Consider the following 17,241-nt stretch of genomic DNA (forward strand, 5'->3'; position numbering starts at 1 on the left):
TTCTCTTAAGCAAAATCTATTGGTTTTGGGTAAGTTTAGGACAGTTGCGAACGATTGTTTTTAATTTGGACCCTACAAACAAATAAATTAAAGAAAAAAAAGTAAAAGAAGAAGAGAATATAAATTCATATATCTCAATTTCTTGTGTGAAGCTTTTAAATTCATTTCAAATTAATATTAAATTTTATTTGTTTTGGTTTTCAATAAGATTAAGTTGGATTTCCTTGAGCATCATCACTGATCTGATGGCATTAGTATTAAATGCCGATATTATCGACGATATTATACCGATAGTATCAGTTTTTTGGGGGGCCGATATTTTCGCAACTATCCATGGAGTTATCGTCAATATATCGATATTTTTATCGATATTATCGGGATAATGTCAACATTTTTATGAATGATTTGGGCAATATATTGCGATATTATCAATAATATTGCGATATGAAACCCAAAAATACATGAAATTTTTTGAAAAGCCTCCCCTATTGCACATAGAGGGATTCGAACCCCTCCCCCTCTTTCAACAGCCACATCGCCTTATCCATCTCTCTGAGGATGTGTTTGTGATTTTATCTTCAACATGTAATATTTATAACGTCTTTAAAATGTCTGCAAGCTAACATTTATTATCTAGGATAAATTTCGATATTGAAAAAAACACCAAGGGGATTCGAACCCCTCCCATTTTACTCCTTCAACACTTTAACCACCATATCACTTATGTTTTTGTGAAAATATGCTAAAATATTTATATATATATACATGGTTTTGTTTTGAATTCTTTTTGCAAGAAACAAATTTTCACATGAGATGAGAATGACTACTCTTCACAATATACTTACTATACACATAGAGATGATGAAGATAGTGAAAATTTTGAACCTCATAGGAACTCTATGTGGTACTAAGTCACTCATGTATCTTACCATGCAATGTATAAAGTGTAAAATATTGTAGTAATTCATTATATATAAATGATTATGGTGTGTTTAATCTTCTTTCATTAATTACTACATATTTTCTACACTTATAGTGTTTGCCAGCTCACTATATAATCAACTTAAATCAGTTAAATCCATCATGCAATGCATTTCCTTCCAATTTTTTGTGATAAACTAATAGATAATTGACTAAATAAACATCCTGCAAAGTTTCAATAAAAATTTCCAAGTTTTTCTTACAATTTCCGTGGTTTTTATTCAATTTTTATCGATATCGATAATATCCTGATATTTCCTTCGACATTTCCGTGTTTTTGGACTACCGATATTTCCGATATCATCGATATTTTAGACCTTGATCATCATCACCATTCATCCTTTCCCTCCTTGTAGGATTTCTACTGTAATCGAACTATTCCTGTAAATTAAATTGATTAGTATTGCTCTGAAATTGTCCTAGGATTTCTGTAAGGCCTGAGGTCATAAAGATTTGTTGTTGGTTGTGTGTGTCCTAACATTATGCATGATGAACGTTTGTGGTTATTTGAATTGCGTTTTGTACAGGTAAAAATTTTTGGGAAACGAGCAACTTACAGGGGAGACTTTGCTGAATTTTTTGCAGAAGTCAAACCTTGAAGGAAATTTTGAGTCGTAGTTAGAAGGGCAATTTAGTCAAGTGTGCCTGGCACCTCCAGGTGTCGGACACGCACAGGATTCGGTGCATATTCCAAAGTGGAATTTGGGTCGGGTCCTGTCATGACAGCTAGTCATATTGAATTTAATTTTGATTATTAAATTACTTTGATGCCCTGTTGAGTGTTTTAGATTTTTTTTTATGAGGTTTTGGGGTTTTTTAAATTACTTCGATGTAGTTTTGTAATTTATAAGAAGTTTGAAGCCTCTTTGTTTATATTGTAAATGGGCTTTGGATGTGTTTCTAAAGTCCATTTCATATAGGGTTTTTTTAATTTATTTATAATAATTTGAACCCCCTATATTGTGCATAATAGTGAAACTCTCTAATTTTATTTCTTGTTAAAAAAAGAAAAAAAGATGTAGGACACCTTTTTTGGTTCAACGTGTGGTAGGACACCTTATTCCATACAAATGCATAGAGGCATATATATTTGTCCCAGTTTGAGACCTCACACACTGAGATCACCTAGGAAACTATAGCCTCACTAACAGTAGATAATAATAAGTGATTAATATGTTGTATTACATACACAATAGAGCATCAGGCACGCTGTAATCCTCCATGAAAGTGATAACAACATAAATGTATTTTTTGAGAAACTATTACTAAACACCTTGTTTTGTTCTCATGTATAAAGTTTTAAGTATTCATCCATGCGGGTGTATTTCACTTCTGGGTAAAGCTTTGAAGCTTCTTCTCCTTCTTCCCCGATTTCAAAGTTTGTCAGAGCGCCTTCATAGAACATGTGGTAGAAATGCCCCACTCCTACCTGGCCTGCAAAGTCCATACCTGAAATATAGTATTACATATATGAGATCAAAAGAAAACTACGCATATAGAGATTAAATTTAACTTTCTAATACTAGCTAACCACACAAGCAGTTAGATTAAATTTATGAATTACTTCAAGGTTTGAAATTTCAGTCTAGAGTTTATATTTGGTTCAGATCTTTGATTTTAGGCAACTACAACTCAAGAGTTGAAACCTAAAATCCGAGTAATGAGTGAATGTCGATCGATCTGCGCGTACAAAAAATCATAGAATTTTATTGTGTCGGCGGATAAAATCCATGCGTAGAGCTGATGATTAATCGACAAGGTTAACCATAGATGCAATTTTTGGTAACTTTCGATACAATAGATTTCATTTGCGTACCTTTCATAGAGGCAAGGAAGTCTTGTTCAGAAATGGAAATACGTTCTAGTTCCTTGCCTATTAGGTTCTCCCACATCTCGACCAATTGCTTTTGACTGAGTTCGTTTTCGGGTGGACGAAGGTACAATGTTTTGTTCAATGTTCGCGGATCATCTATTGTTTTGATTGTATATGCTGCGACGTCATCTTCCTCCAAAATAGTTACTGCACGGTACATGAAAAGCATAAACTAAGACAATTAATTCTATGTCATAGATACTTAAATTATTGCTCTTGCATGCAGAAACAAATATAGAAGTATGAGCAAGAGGGAAATCGAACCTAGGACATCTGGATGCAAGGTTGAATGCTCTTAACTACTTGAGCTAGAAATTCGTTGCTCAACATTTTTTATATATGAATGTCTATAGTGGTAAAAAGTGATGTTTAACTTAATGTATTAACTTTACCTTTAGCGTTACCATCTCCATAAATAAGCACTTTTTCCTTTGGAGGGAAGAGTGTTCCCATCTGAGAAAGGTTGCCTGCAAAATAGCTGGCGAAGGCGGCGCCACATACATAAGTGAAAGGGATTTTAGCATCTTGTATTGCCTTTCTCACTATCATTTTCTCATCAAATGTAACTCTTCCAGGTTCAAGTGCATGTCCCATACGTGCTGGATCGAATCCGAATTCTGATGGCAAGAAACGCTGCAAAAAAAAAAGCCAGTGAAACAAAAAGAGTAAGAAATACAATGTGTTTGTAATTTGTAGTGTTCTTTTAAGTATTTAATTTGGAAACATTTATATGTAATTCATTATTTTCCTCTTTTAGGGAGATTACTGAGTTAGGCGAATTAACAAGGACAATGAGCCTTTGTACCCAAGTTTTGAACCGTGGTAAATTAAATTCATAAGTTTAGTATCAAATAATATTTAGGACTCACTTTGTTTCTTTTCATATTGAAGACTTGGAATATCACTATTAACCACCCACCACCCTGACCTTCGATACCATAAGCCACTTTTTCTTTGATTCGTTTACTTATCAGGACAAAGTTAAACCAATTCTTAAGCAAAATCATATCATTTTCTATTAAAGGTAACTAGATACTTACAAGTGCCACCTGACACGAGCAATAATGAAAAATAATTAGAAGGTGTACTCCAAAAAATGAAGGGTACCTATAAAGATAGATAAAATTGTCGCGACTAAGAGTTTGAAAAAACTTTTTGGTGTGACCGGAACAGCGATGGGTGAAGAAATTTTTGGTGTGAGCGTCACAATCAATCCGCTTATTTTATAACATGTATGTATACCCTAAATCTCTTAAATATATTAGCGTCGTTCACCCATATTATAATACTTGGGCTAGTAACACCACGTGTTGGGGTGGCGTTACAACCAACAATTTTGCCATCACACGATGTTATTAATCCATATGATATAATATATGAGTGGATAATGTGTTTTATATTTTAGGTATAGGATATTAATAAGTTTCATAAAATAAAACATGATGTGTAGTAACATGAGAGTGAAAACGCACACGGAGCAAATGAACATCCATCCATTCATTTGTAAATTGTATATATGCCTATTACACATATATGATTTTTGGAGATCGATCACTAATACCTTAATATTTCCGGCTTCTTTGATAGCTTGAACAAGCTTGAGCTGCATCAAAATGTTGTGACTCCGATTATGAGCCCCAGACATGGGGCAGATGACAACATCAACAAGCTTGACAGCATCAACAAGGCTTTGGAAATCAGAAAATGAACCTTCCACAAGGTGAGCTCCTTGTTTCTTAAATCCCAAGAGCATTTCTAACTTGTCAACGTCGAGACCAATCTCTGGCCTTTGAAGGACATAGGTTGGGTGGCCTTGGGCTAGGCTTGCCTTTACAATCCTTCTCCCCACGTACCCAGTTCCACCTACCACAAGTACCTTGCTCTTTCCCATTTCGATCTTAATGTGTTTTCTTGCGAATATGAAGGACTGAAGAGACCTATATTTATATAGACACTTCTCACTTGGTGGTGACCTATGTTTCCTTTGCAAGCTAGGGTTTGTACTTTTGTAATACAGTACAAGTTACTCTTCATCAAATAGTTGGTGGGCTAGCTAGCTATATATAGACTCAACAACAAAAACATTGGCAAAGGAAGTGGTTGACGGTGCACGAGACATATAATACAAAGGTTTCGAACAATAAAATATCATATATTAGTGTTCCAGAAGTGGTTGATGTGCCTAAATATCACAGAAGTGGTTGATGTGTTAATTCAAGTTATGAACCCTACAAGTGCATTGCAGGTTTCAATTAATGGACTGTACTATTCACGTATTACGAATTTTAATTTATTAGCTATGATTTTGTGGAGCTGAACCCTAAAATCATTATTATTATTTCAAACGTAAGTGCTAAGCCCAGAAGTGGAGCATTAGCTTTAAGCTGGATGGTGCAGCTTAATGTGGCATGATAGATCCCATTATTAATCTAGGACTGTCTAACATAGGTTTCCATCCTTTTCACTGAGTCTAGGCCCACAAATGTTAACGCTAGTTTATTTCTATAGAAGGGAAGAAGTGTGTGTTGTGTGAAAACACTCCAAGACTTTGTCGTTAATGGACTATGCAACTACCACACACAAGTCACACAAAGATAAAGCACACACACCAACCAAAAAGTAAACACACACACAAAGAACACCAGAGGTTCGGCGTTGTGTCTACGTTGTAATAACCCAAACCTTAATTAATATTTAATTAATAATTTAATAAAAGAAAAGACTAAACTACCCTCGGAATATTTTATTAGGTTTTAAGTTGAAATTTTGACTGGAAGGGCAATAAGGTCAATTGTGTCTGGCACCTGCCAGGTGTCGGACACGCACAGGGTCCGGCTCAGATTTCAAAGTGGAATTTGGGTCGGGTCCTGTCAACTTGGTATCAGAGCATTAGGTTAAATTCCTGTAGACTCTGCACTTTATGTGAAATCTAGTTTTAATGAGTTTTTGTTTCTTTTGACATAATCATGGGCCCAAAACGTGGTGGCACTAGGAGAGGGCCTAGACAGTCGTCCCGACTTAGGGGACTGGATCCCCAGCCTGTGCCAGAAGAAGTAGAACAGTCTCAGGTGGGAGGTCAGACAGGGGCGGCACTGGCGGCAGTTCTTCCACATCTGGACCCAAATTTCTAGCGGACTTTAGAGATGTTGACTCAGGCCTTGTCCAGGACTAGGCAATCCAGAGACCCCTCCTTGAGTTATGTAGATCAAGCTAGGAGGATTGGGGCCACAGATTTTGATGGTGAGGGTGACCCAGCAGTAGCTGAGGAATGAATTGAGAGGATGGAGCGAGTCATGGAGGTGATGGTCGTTCCACAGGATCATAGGATGACCCTGGCCACTTTCTTTTTGGCTAGGAATGCGAGACATTGGTGGGAGTCAATTAGGAGGCGATGTCGGGACCCATCAACCATCACATGGAAAATATTTAGAGCAGCCTTTGACAGCCAGTACTATCCACTTGCATACCAGAACATGAAAATGGAAGACTTCTTGAGGGATGAAAGAAAGAAGTTCCATGAGTTATCCAAGTATTGCATCCCACTGGTGTAGGATGAAAGAAAGAAGTGTCAGTTGTTCACCTGAGGGTTGAAGGCGTCCATCAGGGACATTGTGATTGGTTAGCGGCTGACTAACTTTGAGGACTTGGTCATGTCTGCATCCCTGATTGAGAGTAGCCAGATGATGGTCCGAGGACGGGGCGACTCCCGTAGGCGACAGTTTGAGATGGGTGGTCCCAGTCAGGGGTCATCTAAGAGAGGCAGTTTTAGTTCTGGATCATCTAGTGACCGCAGTTACGGAGGTTTTTGACATGGAGGTAGTTCCAATGGAGGATCTAACCAGAGTGGTAGTTCTGGGAACCGCTCTGGAGGTAGTACAGCTAGGAGTGCTAGGAGACAACTGCAGGCAGGATCTAGCAGGAGTCGTCGTTCCTAGTGCGCAGAGTGCGGCAGGTACCACTATGGGCCTTGCCAACAGGGTGCTATTGGATGCTATCATTGTGGACAAATCGGGCATTTCCGGAGGGAGTGCCCGATGCTTCTTCAGGGCGGAGAGATGACAGCTGCACCGACATAAGGGACTAGCACCCACGGCAGATCTCAGGGGATGCCACAGTTGTTAGGGGGCCTCGTCTAGCGGTGGGGCCCAAACCAGCGTAGCCAGCAGAGGGGACGAGGTGGACGTTCTAGGGCTACGGGCAGAGTTTATAATATGTCACAACAGGAGGCACAGGCATCACCTGACGTAATTATAGGTATTTTACTAGTCTGACCCTGGGGCTATGCATTATTTTATCACACCTAGTTTTGTCCATAACGCTGATGTGAGACTCTCAGCTCTACGAAATGAGTTGGCAATCTCCATACCTACAGGAGAGACCTTTATGGTGAGTGCAGTATATAGAGATTGTATGGTGCTAGTAGGAGATGTGTTTTTGGAGGAGGACCTGATTCCCCTAGATATGGTCGATTTGGATGTAATTCTGGGCATGGATTGGTTGGCCAAACATCATGCCTCAGTAGACTGTTTCAAGAAAGAGTTCATGATCCGTAGTCCCGGATGACCTGAGGTGACATTTTTTGGTGAGCGCAGAGTCCTTCCATCTTGCCTCATTTCAGCTATGATGACAAGACGGTTGCTCAGGAAAGGATGTTCAGGATATTTGGCGCATGTTATCGACACCCGGGATAGTGGATTGAGGTTGGAGGATATTCCAGTGGTACAGGAAATTCCATATGTGTTTCCGGAGGATCTTTAAGGTTTACCACCTCACAGAGATATTGAGTTCACTAATGAGCTCGTTCCAGGTACGAACCCCATTTCTCAGGCGCCGTACAGAATGGCAACAGCAGAGTTAAGGGAATTAAAGACTCAGTTACGGAGCTAGTGGATAAGGGTTTCATCCGACCCAGTTTCTCACCATGGGGCACTCCAGTATTGTTTGTTAAGAAGAAGGATGGCACCATGAGATTGTGTATCGACTACAGGCAGCTGAATAAGGTCACAGTACGGAACCGGTATCCGTTGCCACGGATTGATGATTTATTCGATCAGCTAAAGGGTGCCAAAGTATTTACTAAGATTGATTTGAGATCTGGGTATCATCAGCTACGCATTAGAGAGGAGGATGTGCCTAAGACAGCTTTTCGGACGAGGTATGGGCACTATGAGTTCCTGGTGATGCCATTTGGATTGACTAACGCGCCAGCTATGTTTATGGATCTCATGAACAGAGTGTTCCGATGTTACTTGGATCACTTTGTGATTGTGTTCATAGATGATATCTTGGTATACTCCAAAAGTCAAAGAGCGCACATGAAGCATTTGGAAATGGTGCTGAAGACTTTGAGGCAGAAACAACTGTATGCCAAGTTCAGCAAGTGTCAGTTTTGGTTGGACAGAGTGAGTTTCTTGGGGCATGTGATTTCTGTAGAGGATATTTATGTGGATCCCTAGAAATTTGAGGCAGTAGTGAATTGGCCACAACCAACCAATGTTATTGAAATACGGAGTTTCCTTGGCTTAGCTAGTTATTATCGTCGCTTTGTGGAGGGTTTCTCAACCATAGCGGCACCTCTCACTCGTTTGACAAGGAAAGGCGTCAAATTTGAATGGTCAAATGAGTGTGAAGAGAGTTTTAATGAACCCAAGACCAAGTTGACCACTGCTTCGGTGTTAGCACTTCCGAACGACACAGGGAACTTCGTACAGTGTTGTCGTAAATGATTAGGTTGTGTGCTGATGCAGCATGGTAGGGTAATTGCTTATACTTCCAAGCAACTTAAGAAGCATGAGTTGAACTATCCTACTCATGATTTGGAACTTGCCGCGATAGTGTTCGCTCTGAAGATTTGGCGACACTATCTTTACGGGAAAACGTGCTAGATTTTCACGAATCATAAGAGTTTGAAGTACTTGTTCACCTAGAAGGAACTGAATTTGAGGCAAAGAAGATGGCTAGAGTTGATTAAAGATTATAACTGTACTATTGAGCATCACCTAGGAAGAGCAAATGTGGTAGCTGATGCCCTCAGTAGGAAGTCCTCGGGAACGGTAGCTCATATTCGAGGGAAATATGTGCCATTGTTAGTGGGGATGAGGAAATTGAGAGTTGGGCTTGGTACAGATAATCAGGTAGCACTGTTGGCTACCCTCTATGTGAGACCAATGCTATTGGAGCGAATAATTGAAGCCCAGTCTCAAGATCCATTGGTCTGTACACTGAGATTAGAGGTTGAGAATGGCAGCAGAACAGATTATACAGTGAGGAATGATGGAGCCTTGATGGTAGGCACGAGGTTGTATGTTCCTGATGATATGGCACTGAAAAGGGAAATTCTAGAGGAGGCTCACTATTCAGCTTTTGCTATGCACCATGGCAACACTAAGATGTATCGTACTCTGAGGGAACACTACTGGTGGCCTTTCATGAAGACACAGATAGCAGATTATGTTAGAAGGTGCCTGGTGTGTCAACAGGTTAAGGCAGAGCGACAGAAATCGTCGGGATTGCTGCAACCACTTTCGATTCCTTAGTGGAAGTGGGAGCATATTACTATGGATTTCGTGTTTAAACTTCCTCGAACAAAGGACAAGCATGATGGAGTGTGGGTTATTGTAGATCAACTCACTAAGTCAGCTCACTTTCTACCGGTCAGAGAGAATTATACTTTGAATAAGTTGGCCAAGATTTTTATTGATGAGATAGTAAGACTCCATGGGGTACCAGTATCTATTGTTTCCGGTAGAGATCCTCGGTTCACGTCTCATTTTTGGACGAAGTTGCATGAGGCATTTGGGACTCAGCTGCGATTCAGTACTGCATTTCACCCCAGACAGATGGTCAGTTTGAGAGGAAGATTCAGACTTTAGAAGATATGTTGAGAGCTTGTGCACTGCAGTTTTGGGGTGACTGGAATGAGAAATTGCCACTCATGGAGTTTGCTTATAATAACAGCTTTCAAGCGAGTATAGGGATGTTTCCATTTGATGCATTGTATGGGAAACAGTGTAGAACGCCCTTGTATTGGGATGGGGTAGGAGAGCACAGGTTAGAGGTATCTGAGGATGTGGAAAGAACCAAGAAACATGTGAAATTAATCAGAGAAAGGCTCAAGGAGGCCCAGGATCGACAAAAGAGTTATGCAGATAACAGGAGAAAAGATCTTCAGTTTGAGGTTGGTGACTAGGTATTTCTGAAATTGTCGCCTTGGAAAGGTGTAGTGAGATTTGGGAAGTGGGGAAAACTAAGCCCTCGCTATATTGGGCCATATGAGATTGTAGAGCGTGTGGGCCCAGTAGCTTACAGACTTGCCTTGCCAGCAGATCTTTCCCGTCTACATGACGTATTCCACGTGTCTATGCTCCGGAAATATATTTCAGACCCATCCCATGTATTGGAAGAGCAGCCCATAGAGTTGAAGAATGATTTGAGTTATGTGGAGCAGCCTGTTCAGATCCTGGACTGGAAGATGCAGGTCCTTCGGTCCAGAGAGATTCCACTAGTAAAGGTGTTGTGGAGGAGTCACAACGTGGAGGAGGCCACTTGGGAACTCGAAGAGCAGATGCGGGCCCAGTATCTTTACCTCTTCGAGTGACAAGTATGTAAATTTCGAGGATGAAATTTTTATAAGGGGGGTAGATTGTAATAACCCAAACCTTAATTAATATTTAATTAATAATTTAATAAAGGAAAAGACTAAACTACCCTCGAAATATTTTATTAGGTTTTAAGTTGAAATTTTGACTGGAAGGGCAATAAGGTCAATTGTGTCTGGCACCTGCCAGGTGTCAGACACGCACAGGGTCCGGCTCGGATTTCAAAGTGGAATTTGGGTTGGGTCCTGTCATACGTCCTCTTTGGTGATCCCTGATAAATTCACTAGTAAAGAACCTCTTTGGTTACAATGAAGAACCCCATTTGCTCTCTCACAAACTCTAGCTCTCTTTTCTCTCGCCCTTGGCTCAAACCCAATTTGATGCTTTAGTTTTTTCTCTTGCACTCGTTAGATTAAACCCTAGCACTTGCCTATTTATATGTTATAGTACTTTAGTACAATCATACCAAGGAATAGGAAACTTAAAAGACCACAAAACTAGGAAGAAATCTATTCTAATCCGCTCTGGATTCGCGCCTCCTGCTCGAGCGCCTGTGTCTGCTCGAGTTTGCTCCTCATACATTGAAATAGTGGAGCATCAACCTTAAGCTGGATGGTGGAGCTTAATATGGCATGATAGATCCCATCTTAAATTTAAAATCATCCATTAAAAATGGAGTAATCTATTGGCCCAAAAATTATGTAAAAACTTCTGTATAAAATATAATGTCACTAATCCGGCCCCATTTATAACAAAAGATAATAAGTGTTTAATATGCTGTATTTCATACACAAAATAGCTGCAGGAAAGCTGTAATATCCTCCATGAAAGTGATCACAAGATAAATGTATTCTTTGAGAAACTATTATTAAACACCTTGTTTTGTTTCTCATGCATAAATTTTTATGTATTCATTCACGCGGGTGTATTTCACTTCTGGGTAAAGCTTTGAAGCTTCTTCTCCTTCTTCCCCGATTTCAAAGTTTGTCAGAGCGCCTTCATAGAACATGTGGTATAAATGCCCCACTGCTACCTGGCCTGCAAAGTCCATACCTGAAATATAGTATTAAATATATATGAGATCAAAAGAAAACTACGCATATAGAGATTAAATTTAACTTTCAAATATTGGCTAACTACACAAGTGAAAATACCTGTAGGATGACTAAAAATGCTTAGAGGGGGGTGAATAGGCCAATTCAAGATTATAATCAAGTAAACAAAAGTAAACTTTGGTAGCAGGATTGATACGGCTTATCAATCCTGAAACGTGCTAGGAATAAAATAAACAAACACATAGAGAATTATTTTACGTGGTAAAACCCCACCTCTGGGGAAAATCCACGGGCCTCCTCAGTCCAACACAAATCCACTATAGAAAGATGATTACAAGAAGTACTCACACACTTATCCTAGACACATTCTAGATAATGTTTACCGACTTCTTCGTAACTCAACTTCTGTCACGGGATGATCTTCGACACTCCTTATTGAATGCAATACTGGTCACGATTGCTTCAAGCTCACCAGAGGAAAACCGCCACCACGGTCTTGGTGCCCTCAACCGTATGAGTCACCGACATGCATATGAATGTAGTATGAATAATGAAAGTGTTTGATAAATCACTAAGTAAACAATGAACACTTGATGATTTATCTCAAATATATGCACAGCAACTTTTCTTCGAATTCTCTATGCTCAAAACTTAATGCGTTAAAAAAAAGCAAGTTATGAAACTAGTTAGCCGTCCTTTTATTCAAAGTGGGTTTCTCACCTTCGTGAGAAAACCATGTTGCCAAAATTGCCATGCAACAACAACTTTAAATCCTATTCAACCTAAAACACCTAAACATGATGCGAAAGGAATCTCTACATAAGACATTGTTGCGTAGATACAGCTGCACCAAAATGGATTCAGTTGCATCCTCAACTTGTGATACTCGCAAGTGCACGAGCCGTTTGGTAGTATAGCATATGTAAGTGCGAGGTCGATCCCACGAGGATTGGTGATTGAATGATCCAATTCATTTTCCCTACACAAAACAGAAATGAAAAAGAAAGGAAATAAATAAAACAAGGAAGAAAGAAAATAACTAACTCAAGTAGATAAGTTCCCAAGTTCAATTAGATTAATGGATTGATTCTAGCTAAAGTATGATTAAGCCATGGTGTGTGGTCATAACCTTGTGTTCCTAATTCCCTAATTTGATCATTTGTTGTCTAACCTAAAATTAAGCATTAGGAACCCATTAAGCATAGAAGAACAATTTAAACAACCAAGCATGTATCTAATCCCTGTTGTCGAATGTCCATACATACTCTTCCTATTCATAGTTCAATTCGAATTAAAGCATGGTGTCTACTCTTAATTCAAACCAAGATAGCTAACATGCAAGCCTAAATGGTGATCAATCATTCAAACTAGCATATTAACTTATAAGCATAATGAATAAGAACAAAAATCATAATTGAAACTTGGAAACGAATCAAACTTGAAACTAAAGAAAAGAATTTACATAACAATGAAAATTAAGTAGAACTTGGAAAAACTTAAGGAGAATTTCAGCACAAAGATCTCATTATAACAATTGAAAACTAGAAAGAGAAACTAAGAGAATTTGAGGGAGAGAAGGGAAGGGAGCTCTAGAGAAGTGTTTGAGAGCTCCCCCCCTTGGGGTGTGTTTACAAGCTTGGGAAACCTCACTATATATAGGCCTAAGGAAGCTGAAAATCTGAATTAAGTATGGCTAATGCATACAACACTTTGTTTTATAAAATCTGAAATGGTTGATGCACTTCACTAATGCATACAACACTTCCATTATAAAATCTGAAATGGTTGATGCACTTCACTAATAAATCCCACCAGCAGCCCTAGCTCATCTTCATGTCACCATGACCAAGCTTCCAACCAGAAATAATAGCTCATCCTGAGGTCAGCATGACCAGCAACTTCAAGGGCTTGCGAATTGGGCTTCCCTTAAGCAAATTAAAACTTTAAGCACTCAAACTTGAAGTTCAGAATGTCTTCTTTTCAGCCATATATCATTTGGGCCAATCCAAGGTCGGAGGAGGAAGTTAAGGCCAAAACAAATTGCTAACTCATTTTGCGCGCTGATAAAATCCATCCTGAGCATGGCTCTGTGTTTGCTAGGTAACAGACTCCACAATTATCCAATGGGGCTGAATTTCGGATATGTTATAGTATACACCCATTGGAACAACTTTCATGAAGAATGTGGCCTCATCCGAGCTATGTAGGTTGCTGAAACAAAGCTTGCAATATGACCTACGAAACTGGGCTGGCAGGGGACTGTAGCCAAAATTGAGTTTGTCTTTAAGCTCTTCATCCATTCATCCAAATTAGGCCCTAACATGCATGGATTGCATCATTTACTATCCAAAGCCCTCATTATTACCTAAAGCTCAATGAACTGAAAGATAAACACAAAAAGGATTAAAAGCACAAGTTTAACTCAAAAACATAACCAAATCATAAGCTAGAAGGGTACAAAATGATATACAATTATGAACCGATCAAATACCCCCAAACCTAGATTTTGCTAGTCCTCGAGCAAAACAAAAGGAAAACAAAGATAAAAACAAACAAGAAGTTAACTAGACCACTTTCGTAGGTAACTCGATTGCATTGAGCATATGCAACAAGTCTTTAAACCTCTAGGCATCCCTAGTAGGAGGAGTTGTGTCTCCTGAGGGTTTAACAGATATGATACCCACAAACGTTTTACTGACTCTGTAAAACAAGGTAATTAGAAAACTTAAAAGATTGTTAGTCCGTAAGCAAAATAAAAAACAAAAACAAAAATAATTACAAAAACAAAACAAAAAAAAAAATAAAAATAAATAAATAAAAACTCAAAACAATCTTTCCGAACATTTTATGAAGATAAATGACTCATGCACATGACTCAAAAGTTTAAAAGCTCAATTTTAGACATTATTTACAAGGCGGCAAAGTTCAAAACATAACATGTTCAAAGTGTATTAGTGTGATAGCCAAATGCAACAAATTCCCCAATCTTAGTTTTCACACAATTTCAAAAATCATACCAAGCACAAATGCTACTTCAAATCTCACCGAAGTTGTCCTCTCACAAATGAATCACTCAGAAGAGGGCTACAATGCAACACTCAATTATGAACATGAGATTAGAGTTAAATCATAAGGGACTTAACTCAAAATAGGAAAATGAAGAACTTGCATTAATATGATCTCAAGAAGGATGCCAAACACTTAAAAGTAGAAAAATGGATGCAATTTAACCACATGACATTTAAGATCAATTTAGGTCTTTAGTATAGGTTGTAATGGGGCCAAGGGTGTAAGGTGAGTAAGAAATGAAAGGTATGGATAATACAAAGTCCAAGGAACTCGCAATGTAAGAGCATAAAACAATTGTTTACAAGACTTCGAATCATCACGATTAGATTTTTTTTTCTTTTACATGATCAAAACTCCTTATACCTTCATTTACATTGATTCAAACTCCTTTCCAAACACCAAATTATTTTGAAGGCCCAAAAATGAATTTTCAAACAACCGCCACTTAATCACAACTTTCTCTTTTCTTTCACCAATTGTGTGATTTTTTTTTTTTTTTTTTTGGATGTAAAATCCCTTCCCAAACTTAGCTTGAAAAACACATCCGAATTAGAGCTCATGAATTCCTTAGAAAGGTAAATATTTGTTTTTCGGGCTAAGGTGAGGAAATATAATTGGTAAAATGAAAGAAAAGGTTTACATGTAGGCTCAAAATGGTAAACAATGGAAAATCATGCTTAAGCATGCATAAGGTTAGCTTGAAAGGCACAAACGATCCAAAGAAGGCCTTAATATATCACTTCTTAAAATGTCATGAAGTCAAATTGCATAAGAATGAATGACTTTTAAGTGATCAACCAAATCAATGAATAATGAGATCAAACAACAACTTTGATGACAAGAAAATAAGAGTATGTGTATAACACTCATGAAATGAAGCACAAGGCTCAAAAGCTCACATTATATGGTTATATAAGTCTAATTTATGCTTGATACAATTATTTGGGTCATGCAAATCCTTTAATTGGAAAATTATGAAACAAATGGCAAGTGCAAAGAAGGTTTCGAACATGTCATGCTAGAACGATGCCAAATTAATTAATTAATTAATTTTTTTTTTACAATAAAAATTTACAAGGAAAACAAAATAAATAATAAATAAAATTCAATTTTCATTTAAGTCATGCAAACATTTATCACAATCTCATCAAATGTGTTCGGAAAGTGAATAAAATCAAAATCAAAATCAAAATCAAAATAAAAGCAAGACTTAACAAAATAAAATAAAAATAAAAACAAGCAAATAAAAAAATAAAAAAATAAATTAAGGAAAAACCAAATTTACATGCTAAACTCCAATACCCCCAAACCTAGAAATGAACATTGTCCTCAATGTTTAAAATTTAGGCACAAGCAATGTCAAACATAACAATTGAAGGTTTTAAAGCAAATAAATAAATAAATAAAACAAAAAACAAAAATAAAATAAAATAAAATAATTACAAAATAAAAATTACAAAACAAACAAACAAATAAAAAGAAATGAAACAGTAAAACAGTCGAAACAAAAAGCCCTAAACAGACAGTCTTACGCAAACCAAAACCCAAACAATTAAAAGCCCAACCCAAAAGAAAGTTAACCCACCTTGAAACCTAAACAACGGTGAAAACCCGACCCACAATAAAATCCGAAGCCCAGACGTTTATTTTTTATTATTTATTTTTATTTTTTTTAATTTAAAAAAAAAATGTGCATTGGGAGCGCAAAGAGTGTGATTTCTGAAAGGGAAGAGCGTGGTCCCTGATGCCTTGGTTCCTGGGGAGTCACGGGTGAAAGGGGTGAGGGACGTGTCGGCGTGCAGAGGCAGCAGTCACATCCCCCAAGCCAGAATTATTGGCTTCTTGGGTGAAGCGGGACGACTTTTTCACTAGAAGGTGGTGAAAGGTGAAAATGCAATTAAGGGGGTTGGGAAACGGGTGCGGCGACATATAGAGATAAGCGGTAAGGGCCGCACAGAACTCAGAACCGCAGCGGCTAGGGTTTAGCAGACTAAGTCTATAAAAGGTAAAAAGAAAGGGTAAAAACACACAAAAGAGAAAAGAAAGAAAGAAGAAAAGAGAGTGAGAAATCAAATGGCCTCTAACTACCCATTTTCGTTGGATCTCAACCTAGCTCCACCGACTCAGACACGAGGCCAAGCAGCGGCACCAGTATGGATGCCCTACTTTGCTTCCGCACGGGGGCCTGTGACAGTAACTGACTCAATACTCCTGGACAACGATGTTGCCATTGGAGTGGCTAGAAATTTAGTGACTCCTAAAGATATACGTGTTCTGGGGACAAGGGATGACAACAGGGTCGTGAGCGATGCACTGGCACTGAGCGTGCAGAGTACGGCAATAGTCGCAAGTTTGGGTCATCGCCTACTTGCGAAGTCCTATGAGGTAGAGGTGCTGAAAGGTCAGTTGGCGGCGGAGCGAAGTATGGTTGAGGAGTGTCAGACTGCTATAAAAAGCTTGAAAAGGGAGAGGTCAAGGATAGTGGAGGTGAATCGACACCAGCTAGAAGTATTGCGGGACGAGAATAAAAACCTATCAAAAATGGTAGAGTTGTACTCTCGCGACATGCGAAAACAGCTGGAGGACCTAGACCGACCGGGTAAACGCAAACAAGCAGATCGCGAGAGTAGTTACGCTCAAGCTAAGATTGCGATCTTTGGGAGCT

At 38.6% G+C, this 17,241-nt stretch overlaps 1 protein-coding gene and 1 pseudogene across 1 annotated transcript; both read right to left on the reverse strand.

Moving 5' to 3' along the window:
* Positions 1–1,941: 1,941 nt before the first annotated feature.
* LOC110761041 (isoflavone reductase homolog) lies at positions 1,942–4,843 on the reverse strand. The gene is made up of 4 exons (XM_021963415.2): positions 4,416–4,843; positions 3,247–3,487; positions 2,798–3,001; positions 1,942–2,430 (listed from the first exon to the last, which is right to left on the reverse strand). The coding sequence occupies exons 1-4, from the start codon at positions 4,743–4,745 to the stop codon at positions 2,267–2,269; spliced, it is 939 nt and encodes a 312-aa protein (XP_021819107.1). The 5' UTR covers positions 4,746–4,843; the 3' UTR covers positions 1,942–2,266.
* A 6,498-nt stretch (positions 4,844–11,341) lies between these two features.
* The window catches only part of LOC110772983 (isoflavone reductase homolog), a 33,740-nt pseudogene continuing 27,840 nt past the window's right edge, over positions 11,342–17,241 (reverse strand).

Source organism: Prunus avium, chromosome 5, assembly GCF_965620075.1.
Source record: "Prunus avium chromosome 5, drPruAviu1.hap1.1, whole genome shotgun sequence".
Taxonomy (NCBI): Eukaryota; Viridiplantae; Streptophyta; class Magnoliopsida; order Rosales; family Rosaceae; genus Prunus; species Prunus avium.